This window comes from Balaenoptera borealis, assembly GCF_965194805.1.
Source record: "Balaenoptera borealis genome assembly, chromosome: 8".
In the NCBI taxonomy this organism is placed as follows: Eukaryota; Metazoa; Chordata; class Mammalia; order Artiodactyla; family Balaenopteridae; genus Balaenoptera; species Balaenoptera borealis.
Window position 1 is genome coordinate 41,313,505 of NC_138865.1, and position 13,617 is coordinate 41,327,121.

The following is a 13,617-nucleotide window of genomic DNA, read 5'->3' on the forward strand; positions in this document are numbered from 1 at the left end:
TTCCTGTGCCAAAGATTGCCTGATTTTTGCAGGACCTGTTCTTTAGAAAAGCAGCTCTCAACCCTTTTTCTGCTTGATACATTTGACAAATGATATTTAAATGCTCAGTATACCCCAGTGCACAATTTCCAGCATATGTGCTGTAACTCTACCCCTTTTCGTCTCACACAGCAAAGCACACCTGAATGGAAGCAAGTAAAAATGGCATAATACGGAGATAAACTTAAATCGTCTTTATTTTTCACTGATTAAAAAAAAACATTCACAAAATTTGACATGATATTATTTAGTAACAAATCATCAAGGTTGAAAACCACTGCTTTGGAGAAAAGTAGTGATTCTTTTCATCAGAAAGCAGTTACTGAGCACCTTTTGAGGCACAGCACAGATCCATGTTGCAACCCAATATGTGGTTGGTCATAAGCAAACTAATTTTGTTATGGTTTTACCCTCAATATAAATTAAACTAACAGCTCCATGATTTTATGCTTTATACTTTTCTCAGTCTTATATGTATGTAGTTTATTGGTTCTTCAAAACCCCAAGCCTGTTTATTTTCCAGTGGAGTCATTGATACAATTCCTAGAATCAGGAATCCAACTGTACTTTGCTCCCCACTGACTGCCCCATGGCCCATCCTTGTTTCTAGCCCCTAATCTTGGGTACTTTTGCCATCTTAGAATTAAGATTGCTTGGGACAAATAGGGAAAAAGTGAGGAGGGGACAAGCCATCTCTCTAAGGGCAATGATTTCTTAGGCACCTCTACAGGACCCATAGAGTAATGTAAATTCTTTGCCCAAACTCAAGAAGAACTATATATAAAAAAGAGACACTCCTAGGATACTTGAGAGGTGTTTCCTGACATGAGAATGATGGCTAATATCATGGGTCCTTGCCAAAATCCCAGGCAGTTAAAACTATTTGTGGGAGAATTCCCTGGCAGTCCAGGGGTTAGAACTCCATGCTTCTACTGCAGAGGGCACGGGTTCGATCCCTGGTCAAGGAACTAAGATCCCACATGCCTCGTGGCTCAGTAAATAAATAAATAAATAAATAAATAAATAAATAAATAAACTGAAGTTTAAAAAAAAAACCTACAGTAAGTCCCCTACATACGAATGAGTTCCATTCTGAGAATGAGTTTGTTAAGTCCAGTTTGTTCATAAGTCCAACAAAGTTAGCCTAGGTACCCAACTAACACAATCGGCTATATAGTACTGTACTGTAATAGGTTTATAATACTTTTCACACAAATAATACATAAAAAACAACCAAACACAAAAAATATAGAAAACATTTTTAATCTTACGGTACAGTACCTTGAAAAGTACAGTAGTACAGTACGACAGCTGGCATACAGGGGCTGGCATCGAGTGAACGGGCAAGAAGAGCTACTGACTAGAGGAGGGAGGAGGTGGGAGATGGTAGAGCTGAAGTATCGTCAGCAAAAGGAGACGGAAGGCAAGCTGCAGTTTCACTCACGCCTGACATTGATGGCACAGTTCCAACAAGGAGCCAGATGCACGTTCGCATCTTTGAAAGTTCGGAACTTGAAGGTTTGTATGTAGGGGACTTACTGTATTTGTGGCCTTCGTATTTCCAAGGGATAGATGCAGATGAATAGAAATTGTTAAATAGCTTGAAATACTCATTTCTGCAGTTACCTGGAGAGGTGAGAGCAAGAAGCCAATGTGAACATTAGGGTTTAATATGGTTGTAAATAATCCTCCAAAATGGACACTCTGGAGGGGTTTTTACCCCTTTCTGTGTTCAAAATTCAACCTTTCTCATTCTGTATTAAATTGTCTCTTCTTCAGTATAAAAACTGGTGCTAACCTAAAGGTGCTTTACAGAGCTCACTATTTTGTAGAACTGCAATGCCATGTGTCAGGCTAGGATTAAAATATTTACAAAAGATTTATAAATACTTTTTTTTATTTTGGCCGTGCCGCGGGACACGTGGGATCTTAGTTACCCAACCAGGGATCAAACCTGTGTACCCTGCATTGGGAGCGTGGAGTCTTAACGACTGGACCACCAGGGAAGTCCCAAAAGATTTGTAATTTTTGATGAAGGAAAAACTTTTATACAGCATTTATACCTAGAGATATAAAGTCTTTGAGCACAAGGTATACACCTGCCCAAGGGCTTAGAGAAGATGTGCAATACAAGTGAGAGAATATATCATTACTGAAACTATTTCTCACAGGCTGCGTTTACCTATAGTTCTGTTGTAAGCCACATTTTTCAGATAGTAAATATTTCAGACTCGTGGGTCTCTGCTGCATCTATCCAACTCTGCCCTTGTAGTGAGAAAGCAGCCATAGACAATACTCAACAAATGGGAATGAGTGTGTTCCAATAAAACGTTATTTACAAAAACAAGCAGCTTGATACTCAAACTGTACTACATTTTCATGAAGCATGCCTTTATTATAGGTAATTGTCATGTTAAAGTGTGCCTGATTTTTAAACGCAAGTGTTCAATGCAAATTTGTGTAAATAAAGTGCATAATTTTTCACCTGGCACAAAAAAAGTGTGGGCCCACCATATTCACTGATGTAGTTAGTGGTTATTTTTTCCCTGTGATAGTTGTGGCAATCAGAAGTTAGCTGAGGCAAAGCTCTTTGTTGGGGAGCCTGCAGCAATGTTCCTGACTTGCCTAGAGGTATCTTACTCTGTGGAGATGCTGAGAGAGACCATGGTGAGAGCTGCTACAGGACTGGGCCATGGAGCAGGGTCCAAGTTCATTTGGTTCTTTCTCGCTACTGTCCCATAGCCCACTCTCACTCCCAGCTCTGTTATTCTGATCTTGGATTTGTGGAAGAGTTCTGTGGGGGACTTTCATCTACTTATTTTCCAGGTGAGATTCTCTTCTCTATTCATGAAATTGAAAGCTGATTAACATTCCCTTCAGTCTAGACACATTTGCACTGTATCTTGCTAAAATTTCACAAAATATAAATGCCCTTCCTGTACTGAAATACATTTTCTCCTACTTTTATATTTCCTTGGACATTTCAATAGTGATTTTGAAGAGAAAAGAATGAAATGGAAAAGGAAACTTGTTTAAATGGGTCCAGTGCCCATTGGCAGTTCTTTTATACCATGACTTCTCTTCTCTCAGTACTTTCAAGAGTTTTCTCAGGAGGAGAGTACACGGATGGAACACAATGAACCCTTGCATATCTTTTTTTTTTTTTTTTCCTTGCATATCTTAAGAACACTTTCTTTTCTCTTTCCCCCACCCCCCTTTAAAAATTTTATCATGAAACAGTTAAGTTATCCACTTCATATTAGCTCCAGTTCTCTAGAAAACAGAGCCCAGGGAAAACTTAAGTACTAATTCCTTTTAAGGAGAGTGAGGGAAAAGGGAAATGAGGCAGGAACGACTGGAAAGGAAATATAAGGTGGTGCATTATAGAACCAGCCCAACTGTCACTTAGCCATGCCAGGACGTCTCTGGGCAGGCAAAACAGAAACATTGTGCTTCATAACAATCTGTTAGAGATGGAGAATAGAGATAGAATTCATCTGCCTGTCTTGTAGCCAGCCTCCAAGATGGCCCTTAACCACCCCATCATATTTATATTTATTTATATTGTATTTGTAATATATATATACTACTTATTATAATTAATATAAATACATAATATTTGTGTATTTCCCATACTTTTTTCTTTATAAAAATGAGAGGAAACTATATACACTTGTTTCACTTATGTACAAGAGCATATATACCTACCTCATCCTTTTTAATGGCTGTATAGTATTCCATTGTGTGGATATATCATAATTTATCCAACCAGCCTCATGTTTAACTTGTTTCCACTCTTTCACTATTATAAATAATGATGCAGTGAACACCCTTACACGTAAGTCTTTGTGAGTTTATCTATTAGCTAGAATAATTCCTAGAAAGGGAAATGCTTGGTTAAAGGCTATGAGCATTAGCATTATACATTTCCACAGGTACTGCTAAATGGGACTCCAAAAGTTTGTTCCTATTTATGTTCCAACCAGCAGCATGTAAGAAAGCCTCTTTCCACACCTTTCCTAAACATATTTTATAATCAAACATTTTTATTTTTGTCAATCTGAAAAATGAAGGTGGTATCTTATTGGGTTTTTTTGTTTTGTTTTGTTTAGAAATGTATTTTTATTATTTATTTATTTATTTATTTATTTATTTATTTTATTCATTTATTTTTGGCTGTGTCGGGTCTTTTTTGCTGCGTGCAGGCTTTCTCTAGTTGCGGTGAGTGGGGGCTACTCTTTGTTGCAGTGCACAGGCTTCTCATTGCGGTGGCTTCTCTTGTTGCGGAGCATGGGCTCTAGGCGCACGGGCTTCAGTAGTTGCGGCACGTGGGCTCAGTAGTTGTGGCTCACGGGCTCTAGAGCACAGGCTCAGTAGTTGTGGCACACGGGCATAGTTGCTCCGTGGCATGTGGGATCTTCCCGGACCAGGGCTCAAACCCGTGTCCCCTACATTGGCAGGCGGATTCTTAACCACTGCGCCACCAGGGAAGTCCTCTTATTGTTTTAGTTTGCATTTTCTTGTTATGAATAAGGTTGATCAGTTTCAAGATGATGAATAAATAGGCTTCTTCTAGAAAATCACCTCAGGGACTCCCCTGGTAGTCCAGTGGTGAAGAATCCACCTTCCAGTGCAGGGGACGTGGGTTCAATCCCTGGTCAGGGAACTAGGATCCAACATGCCACAGAGCAACTAAGCCTGCACACCACAACTATTGAGCTCACGTGCCTCAACGAGAGACCCCGTGTGCCACAAATTACAGAGCCCACGTGCCCTGGAGTCCACACACCACAACAAGAGGGAGAAAACCTGCATGCCACAACTAGAGAGAAGCCCAAGCGCCGCAACGAAGAGACCACACGCCGCAATGAAAGATCCCACATGCCACAACTAAGACCCAACGCAGCCAAAAAAATAAAGAAAATTTAAGAAAAAAGAAAATCACCTGAAAACAAGGAAAATAAGAATTGAAAATTGTATCTTAGATAAAACTAGGAAACAGATATAACTCAGAATTATGGCACATGAAAAGTAGTTGGAAGGAATGTAAGTGCTCTGGCTCAGAAAATGTAGTCAAACCCAGGAAGTTCCAGAGTTCCTTTAGGGATTTATTGATGCCATCAAACATCAGGGTCACAAGATGGCTACTCTAGATGTAAGCATTAGTCTAACTTCTTATTCAAAGGCAGAAGGCGAGAGGTCATAGGTTGGGAAGCTATAAGCACGCTCTCATATCTTGTCTCTTTTATCACAAAGTGAACTCTTTCCCAGAAGCCCCCCAGCAGATTTCCTCATATGTCTTATTAGTCAGAACTGCGTCCACATGTCCATCCTTAGATGCAAAGTAGTCTGGAAATTGGGAATCTGGCAAAGGGGATCAATTGTTTTGACATATATTATTGATTAATAAACCACTCCCAAAGTGAGTGGCTTAAAAGACAATTACAGTATTTTATTATTACCTCTCATTGTTTGGGTGATTGGGTGAGGTCAGCTAGGCAGTTTTGTTTGGAATCTGTCCACAATTGCAGACAATGCTGGTGTGGGAATCATCAGAAGACTTACTCATCTACACATCTGGTACCTGCGTTGAGAAGATAATCAGTTGGGGCTGGAACAACTGGGGCTCCTTGGGCATCTCACTCTATTTCTATGTAATCTCTCTTACTCATAATCTTCTGGACTTCCAACATGGCTACTCAGGAAATCAAGGGTACATGTTCTGAGAAAAAGAACTTGCAGAAGCCATATTGCCTTTTATGACATAACATCAGAAGTCACACATTACTTACTCCATCTTCTTTTTTTTTTTTTTTTAATGCTATTCTTGTCTGCTTACATTCTTTTTTTTTTTATGTATGTATGTATGTATGTATGTATGGCTTTGTTGGGTCTTCGTTTCTGTGCGAGGGCTTTCTCTAGTTGTGGCAAGCGGGGGCCACTCTTCATCGCGGTGCGGGGGCCGCTCTTCATCGCGGTGTGCGGGCCCCTCACTATCGCAGCTTCTCGTTGCCAAGCACAGGCTCCAGACGCGCAGGCTCAGTAATTGTGGCTCACGGGCCGAGTTGCTCCGCGGCATGTGGGATCTTCCCAGACCAGGGCTCGAACCCGCGTCCCCTGCATTGGCAGGCAGATTCTCAACCACTGCGCCACCAGGGAAGCCCACTTACTCCATCTTCTGTTCGTCAAGTGAGTCACAAAAGCCTAACCACCAGTTTCAAGGGGAGAGGAAACAATCCATCTCTTGATGGTGAAGTGACAAGTTTCAGGAAAAGCATGTCACACTGGAAATATTAACATGGCCATTTTTGACAATATACCATCCCTCAATTGTCTTTTACCAATCATGATTCATCCTGAGGAACTAGGCATATTGTAGCCCTGAGTAAAAATTAGCGTTCATCATACATTGCTGGTGGGAATGTAAAATGGTACAGACACTGCTGAAAACACTTTGATGGTTCCTCAAAAAGTTAAACGTAGAATTACCATGTGACCCATCAATTCTACCCCTACATAGATACCCAAGAGAACTGAAAACAAAACCTTGTATAAAGAATGTTCATAGCAGCATTACTCATAATAGCCAAAAGGCAGAAACAACCCAGCTGTCCATCAGCTGATGAATGGATAAACAAAATGTGGTGTATCCATTAAATAGAATATTATTCAGCCATAAAAATGAAGTACTGATACATTCTACAACATGAGTGAACCTTGAAAACACTATGTTAAGTGAAAGAGGCCAGACACAAAAGGCCACATATCATATGACTCCATTTATATTAAATGTTCAGAATTAGAAATTACATAGATATAGAAAGCAGATTAATGATTGACAGGGACTGGGGAGACGACTGAATGGGGACTGATGCTTAATGAGTACAGGGTTTATATTTGAGATGATTAATTTTACCTCACATTTTTTTTAAATTGGGGTTCTGTTAGATAAGAAGTGGGAGAATCACTGGTTGGCAGCCAATTTCCTGTTTTATGAAGAAGAGAAAGCTTATTGGTCTGAAAAAGTCTTCATTTCTCTTTAATCTTTGAAATTTTTTTTTTTTTTTTGCTTAATGTAGAATTATAGGTTGACATTTTTTTCCTTCCAGCCCTTTGAAGGAGTCACTCCACTGTCTTCTGGCTTGCATAGTTTTTTATGAGAAGTCAGCTATATTTGTATCCTTGTTCCGCTTTATGTAATGTTTCTTTTTTTCTCAAGCTGCCTTCAAGACCTTCTCTTTGTCTTTAGTTCTCAGCAGTTCAAACATGATATGTCTAGCTGTGTTTTTAGTTGTTTATCCTGCTTAGTATTCTCTGATCTTCTTGGATTTGTGGTTTGATATCTGCCATTAATTTTGGAAAATTCTTGGCCATTATTTCTTCAAATATTTCTTCTGTCCCATTTCCTCCCTCTCCTCCTCTTCCTCCCTCCCTCCCTCCCTCTCTCTCTCTCTCTCTCCCCCCCACCCCCACCAACTTTCCTCCCTCCCTCCCTCTCCTGGGATGCCAATTGCATATATGTTAGACTGTTTGATATTGTCCCACAGCTCTTGGATATTCTGTTCTGTTGGGGTTTTTTTTTCCACTTTTTTCTTTGTGTTTCAATTTGGATAGTTCTATTGAATTATCTTCAGGTTCACTGATTCTTTCCTTCTCTGTGTCAAGATTACTGATAAGCCAGACAAAAGAAATCTTTATCTGTGTCACCAGGTTTTTCTATTTCTAGCGTTTCCATTTGATTCTTTCCTAGCATTCTCATCTCTCTGCTGAAATTGACCAATCTGATCATGAAGTCTGTCCACTTTTTCTACTAGATCCTTTAACATATTAATCATAGTTCCCTTCATTTCACTGTCTGATAATTCCAATATCTGTATCATATCTGGGTCTGATTCTGTTAATTGCTTTGTCTCTTAATAGTGTGTGATTTTTCTCTTCCATCTTTGTATGCCTTATAATAATACTTTGTTGAAAGCTGGACATCTATTGCAAGGCAGTAAAGACTGAGGTAAATAGTTTTTATGCCTGGAAATGGGCACACCTTTCCTTCTACTAGGATTTAGTGTGAGAGATTGAATCAACCTACTCAGATGCTGACTTGTGTTTGGGTTTTGTTTGTGCTATGGATACTGTCAGTGCATAACAGGCTTCAAGTTTCTCTAACATTACCTGTGTTTATGGTTGAGGCTGGTTGTCCACAGGCAATGTCTACCCCACCCTCAGCTTTACAACTTCCCACAGTGCCTGCTCCTCAAAAAATGTCTCCCTCTATACTCTTGATGCTATTTTAGCAGTAGACTGCTGTTACATGTTACTCGATACTTACAAGCCTCCTTGGCAGGGCATGGGAGGCATTCTCTGTTTTTCTGATTCAGCATCAGTTTACTTTTTTTTAAAGACTGGTTTATTATGTTTTGATTCAAATTTGTTATATGTAGATTTTTGTTTTGAGACATGTTTTGGCATTTTTTTAAAATTATGTTATTTATTTATTTATTTATGGCTGCATTGAGTCTTCATTGCTGTGCGCAGGCTTCCTCTAGTTGCAGTGAGTGGGGGCTACTCTTTGTTGTGGTGCATGGGCTTACTGTTGCAGTGGCTTCTCTTGTTGCGGAGCATGGGCTCTAGGCATATGGGCTTCAGTAGTTGTGGTTCACGAGCTCTAGAGCGCAGGCTCAGTAGTTGTGGCACACGGGCTTAGTTGCTCCACAGCATGGGGGATCTTCCCGGACCAGAGATTGAACCTGTGTCCCCTGCATTGGCAGGCAGATTCTTAACCATTGCGCCACCAGGGAAGTCCCTCAGCATCAGTTTTAGATAAGCACTGTACCCCCCGGGTCTTACGGTTAGGGCCTTCTTTACGATCCTACCCCACCCTCTGTTGGAAGACCTCTAATGATCTGGGTCCCACACGGGTAGGGTTTTTTTTTTTCCCTTTCTCCAGATGTAGCTGGTCTTCACCAATACAAGATTTGCTACCTGATGACAGAATTTACTGCCCTTCGCCCAGTGGCTTAAGGCTTTGGTTCTATAGGGAAGATAGAGGAGAAGGATCTGGGTAGGGCTTGATGCCTTTCCCTGCAGTGGCTGTCCTTCCTTTCCCACAGGCCTGTATACCACAAGGGAAACTTTCTCAGGACTTGCACGCTGCCTCGATCTTTCTTGTGAACACGTAGTAAGGTCCATGGAGAAGAGCCTGCAAATGAGTGTGAATTGCCCTTGTACTTGTGGCTCCTTTCTGTATTCTCACACTGGCCTATATTTGGCATTTAGTGATTCCTTGAAACTTATAGCTGAATTCTTACTAGCTTGATGGTGTCCAGGGATGGAGTCAGCCCCAAATAAGCAAGTGCATCTGTGCTATATCTTCTTGGAGGCACCTGTCTTTCCTAAGATTAAGATTAGATTGCCCTGGAACATCAGCTCCCTGATAACTTCCAAAAAGTTATGAATTTGCAGATTGTCTTGTGATTTTCTTGTTGTTGTAATAGTGGAAGCAATGCTATTTCCAGCTTCCCTTTGTCCTAAGCAGAATCCAAAAACCCCTGAGAAACTGTTTTATAGTTAAATCTGTTACATGTACTTGAATGCAATTCGTAACTAATACAAGTACCAACTAGCAACATTACTCAAAAATAAATTGTAAATGTAGCAAAGGTGTAAGCATAAAGAAATAAAACCATGAGCACCTAAAGAATTGGGGAGAACTTCTATAACTTCAGAGAGCGAAACCTTTCTAAGTTTTCTTAAAACACAGAAGCCATAAGACAAAATATTAAGGCTAATAAATTTGACTACATAAAATGCAAAATTTTCTGCATGGCAAAAAAATCATCATTAACATCAAATAACAAAAAAATATTTGCAGAGGGCGGAGATCAAGATGGCAGAATAGAAGGACGTGGAGCTCACCTTCTCCCACAAATACACAAAAAATACATCTACACGTGGAACAATTCTCACAGAATACCTACTGAACGTTGGCAGAAGATCTCATACAACCAAAGCTGCAAGAAAGATCACCACGTAACCGGGTAGGACAAAAGGGAAAAAAGGAATTGGTACAAGACCTGCGCCCCTGGGAGGGACCTGTAAAAGGGGAAAGGTTCCCTCACTCTGGGAATCCCCTTCACTGGCTGGGAGATCAACCAGGACAGATAGGGAGCTTCAAAGGCTCAGAGGAGAGTGCAGCAGCTGGCTTGCGGCAGGCAGAACAGAGAGAGACCAGCACAGACAGTCCCAGCCACCTCGCTGCACTCCCCAGCCCGAAACACACGTCTGCTGGTGTGCATTGGGGAGTGGGTGCTGAAACTTGGGCTTCAGCACACGGACCTGGGGAGAGGACTGGGGTTGGCTGCGTGGAGAGGGTCTGAAGGGACTGGAGTGTGGTCCAGGCCACAACCAGGGATGTGCACAGGATGGAGCCCAGGTCCTGCATAGAAGTCGCATTCTTAACATGCATGCAAAGGGAGGGGCAGGGCCCCCGCCCTAGTAGCCTCATTCTCTACATGTTCACAGTGGGCGAGGGTCCACCTCTACGAGCTGTGGGAGCACACAAGCACCAGCAGGCTTCCCACACACAGAGTCGGGGCTGAAATCTGAGCCAATTCCCAGTGGCTGTGCAACTTTTGCAGATTTGCGCGCCACCGGTGGCTTTGTAAGTGCAGGGGCTGCAGAACATTCAAGAGTTTACTGGTGCTCCCGTGGCTGGAGCAGGTCCAGCATTAGCAGTGGCAGGCTTTGTGGGCCCGCACACACAGAGGCAGGGCTGGGGTCTGGGCTAATTCCTGTAGCTCCCATGGCAGGTCCAGGTGTACAGCTACAAGAGATCTAGGTGCTGGACGTCAGCGGATCTGCACCGGCAGCTTTGTGAGCACAGCGCCTGAGGGACATCCAGGCAGATTGCCAGCATTCAAGGTGGGGCCAAGGACAGTGCCAACAACAGTGTACTTTGTGAGCACACAAAACAAGTGACAGGCGACACCACAGAGTGCACTTCCTAGTGGACAGCTCCTGCAGAGGAATACTCAGTGGCTCCTCTCCCAGTGGGAGTGCTCCAGTCCCACCTACCTCATACTGCAGCTTAGAACCAGATCTGGGGGCTTCTACTCCCACAGCTGGGGAGCAGACCCTGCCCCCGACAGGGATGTGACAACCACAGAGCAAAGAGGAGGCCCCATTCAACGTCTGGTGCAGGCTGTAGTTCACCACAATACCAGTCACACCCCCTATCAAGGGGATAACAGCCAGCACACACTGAGGAAAGCTGTGGAAGGCATCCATACTAAAAATAGCCCTCACACCAAAAACATTAGACTCATGCAGGCTACACAGGGATATGCCCACATAAAAACAGCCCTTACCACAGTAGATAACTGTTTCTCCTAAATTCATAGAGTCAGAGAAATATAAGTAAAATGAAGAAGCAGAGGAACCACTCCCAATTAAAAGATCAAGAGAATTCCCCTGAAAGAATAAACAATGAAACAAACCTCTCCAGTCTATTAGACCCCGAGTTCAAAAAGGAGGTAATAAAAACACTGAAGGAATTAAGAAAGTCTATCGATAGAAATGCAGATGACTGTAACAAGGAATTAGAAACTACAAAGATGAGCCAATCAAAATTAGCAAACTCACTTGCCGAGATGAAAACCCAGGTAAAGGCAATAAATAGCAAACTAAGTAGTGCAGAAGAACGAGTAAGTGATCTGGAAGACAGATTAATAGAAATCACCCAATCAAAACAACAAATAGAAAGACAATTATTTTTTAAATGAAAGCAATATATGAGACTTAAGGGATGATATACAGCAAGCCAATCTACACATGATAGGGATCCCAGAAGGAGAAGGAAGAGAAAAATGGATCAAAAATATATTTGAAGAAATTATGGCTGAAAACTTCCCAAATCTAAAGAAGGAAACAGATACCCAGGTACAGGAAACACAGAGGGTCCCAAACAAGATGAACCCAAATACACCTACACCAAGATGTATTATAATAAAAATGGCAAAAGTTAAAGAGAGGATTCTAAAGGCAGCAAGAGAAAAGCAAAGTGTTAATCACAAGGGAACCCCCATAAGTCTATTGGCTGATTTCTCTACAGAAACATTTCAGGCCAGAAGGGAGTGGCAAGATATATTCAAAGTCCTGAAAGAGAAAAACCTGCAACCTAGTATACTCTACCCAGTAAGATTATCATTTAGAATAGAAGGAGAGAGAAAGAATTTTTCAGACAAGCAAAAACTAAAAGAATACAGCAATACTAAACCTATCCTAAAAGAAATATTGAAAGGTCTTCTCTAAATAGAAAAGAAGCAAGAATCTATAAGAAAGAGAAAATCACAATAGGAAAAAAAATCACTTAAAAGAAGATGTGGTAATATATACAGTGGAATACTACTCAGCCATAAAATAGAACTAAATAATGCCATTTGCATCAACATGGATGGACCTAGAGATAATCATACTAAGTGAAGTAAGACAGAGAAAGACAAATATGATACGATATCACTCATACATGGAGTCTCATTTTTTAAAAATGATATAAATTATTTCCAAAACAGAAACAGACTCACAGATTTCGAAAACAAACTTATGATTACCAAAGGGGAAATGCTGTGTGTGGGGGGTTGTTAGTTAGGAGCTTGAGATTAACATATACACATTACTATATATAAAATAGATAACCAACAAGGACCTAACTGTATAGCACAGGGAACTCTACTCAATATTCCATAATAACCTATATGGGGAAAGAATCTGAAAAAGAATGAATATATGTATATGTATAGCTGAATCACTATGCTGTACACCTGAAAGTAGCACAACATTGAAAAGCAACTATATGCCAATAAAATTAATTTTTAAAAAAAGACAGTAAATCACTTAAATAAACCAGTGCACAGATTTTTTTTTAATCAAAAAAATTTTTTGTGGAAGTGATTATAACCATAATGAGCAGCATGAAGATGTAAAAGAGAGCATCAAAATCATAAAATGTTGGGGAGGGGCATAAGAAAATGTAGTTTTCTACATTATTGTAGAAAATGTAGTTTCTACAAGAACTTGTACCAGTTCTTCTCAAACTCTTCCAAAAGACTGAAGAGGAGGGAACACTCCCAAAGTCATTCTATGAAGCCACCATCACCCTGATACGAAAGCCAAACAAAGAAACTACCAAAAAAGAAAATTACAGGCCAATATCTTTGATGAATATAGATGCAAAAATCCTCAACAAAATATTAGCAAACCTAATCCAACAACACTTAAAGAGGATCATACACCATGATGAACTTGGATTCATCCCAGGGTCACAAGGATGGTTCAACATACAAATCAATCAATGTGATACACCATATCAACAGAAGAAAAGACAAAAACCACATGATCATCTCAATAAATGCAGAAAAAGCATTTAATAAAATTTAACATCCATTCCTGATAAAAACTCTTACCAAAGTGGATATAGAGGGAACATATCTCAACATAATAAAAGCTATTGATGACAAACCCACAGCCAACACAATACTCAACAGCGAAAAGCTGAAAGCCTTCCCGCTGAAATCTGGAACAAGA

The 13,617-nt window shown here is 40.7% G+C and overlaps 1 protein-coding gene across 1 annotated transcript in view; it reads right to left on the reverse strand.

Moving 5' to 3' along the window:
* Nucleotides 1-218: 218 nt before the first annotated feature.
* Nucleotides 219-13,617, reverse strand: part of LOC309633831 (uncharacterized protein) — a gene marked incomplete at its 5' end in the record, with an annotated part of 60,467 nt that continues 47,068 nt past the window's right edge. The window contains one exon of the mRNA XM_082403073.1: nucleotides 219-1,665. Within this exon, the coding sequence (XP_082259199.1) occupies nucleotides 1,400-1,665 (266 nt within the window). The 3' untranslated portion in view covers nucleotides 219-1,399. The remainder of the gene's footprint in view (nucleotides 1,666-13,617) is intronic.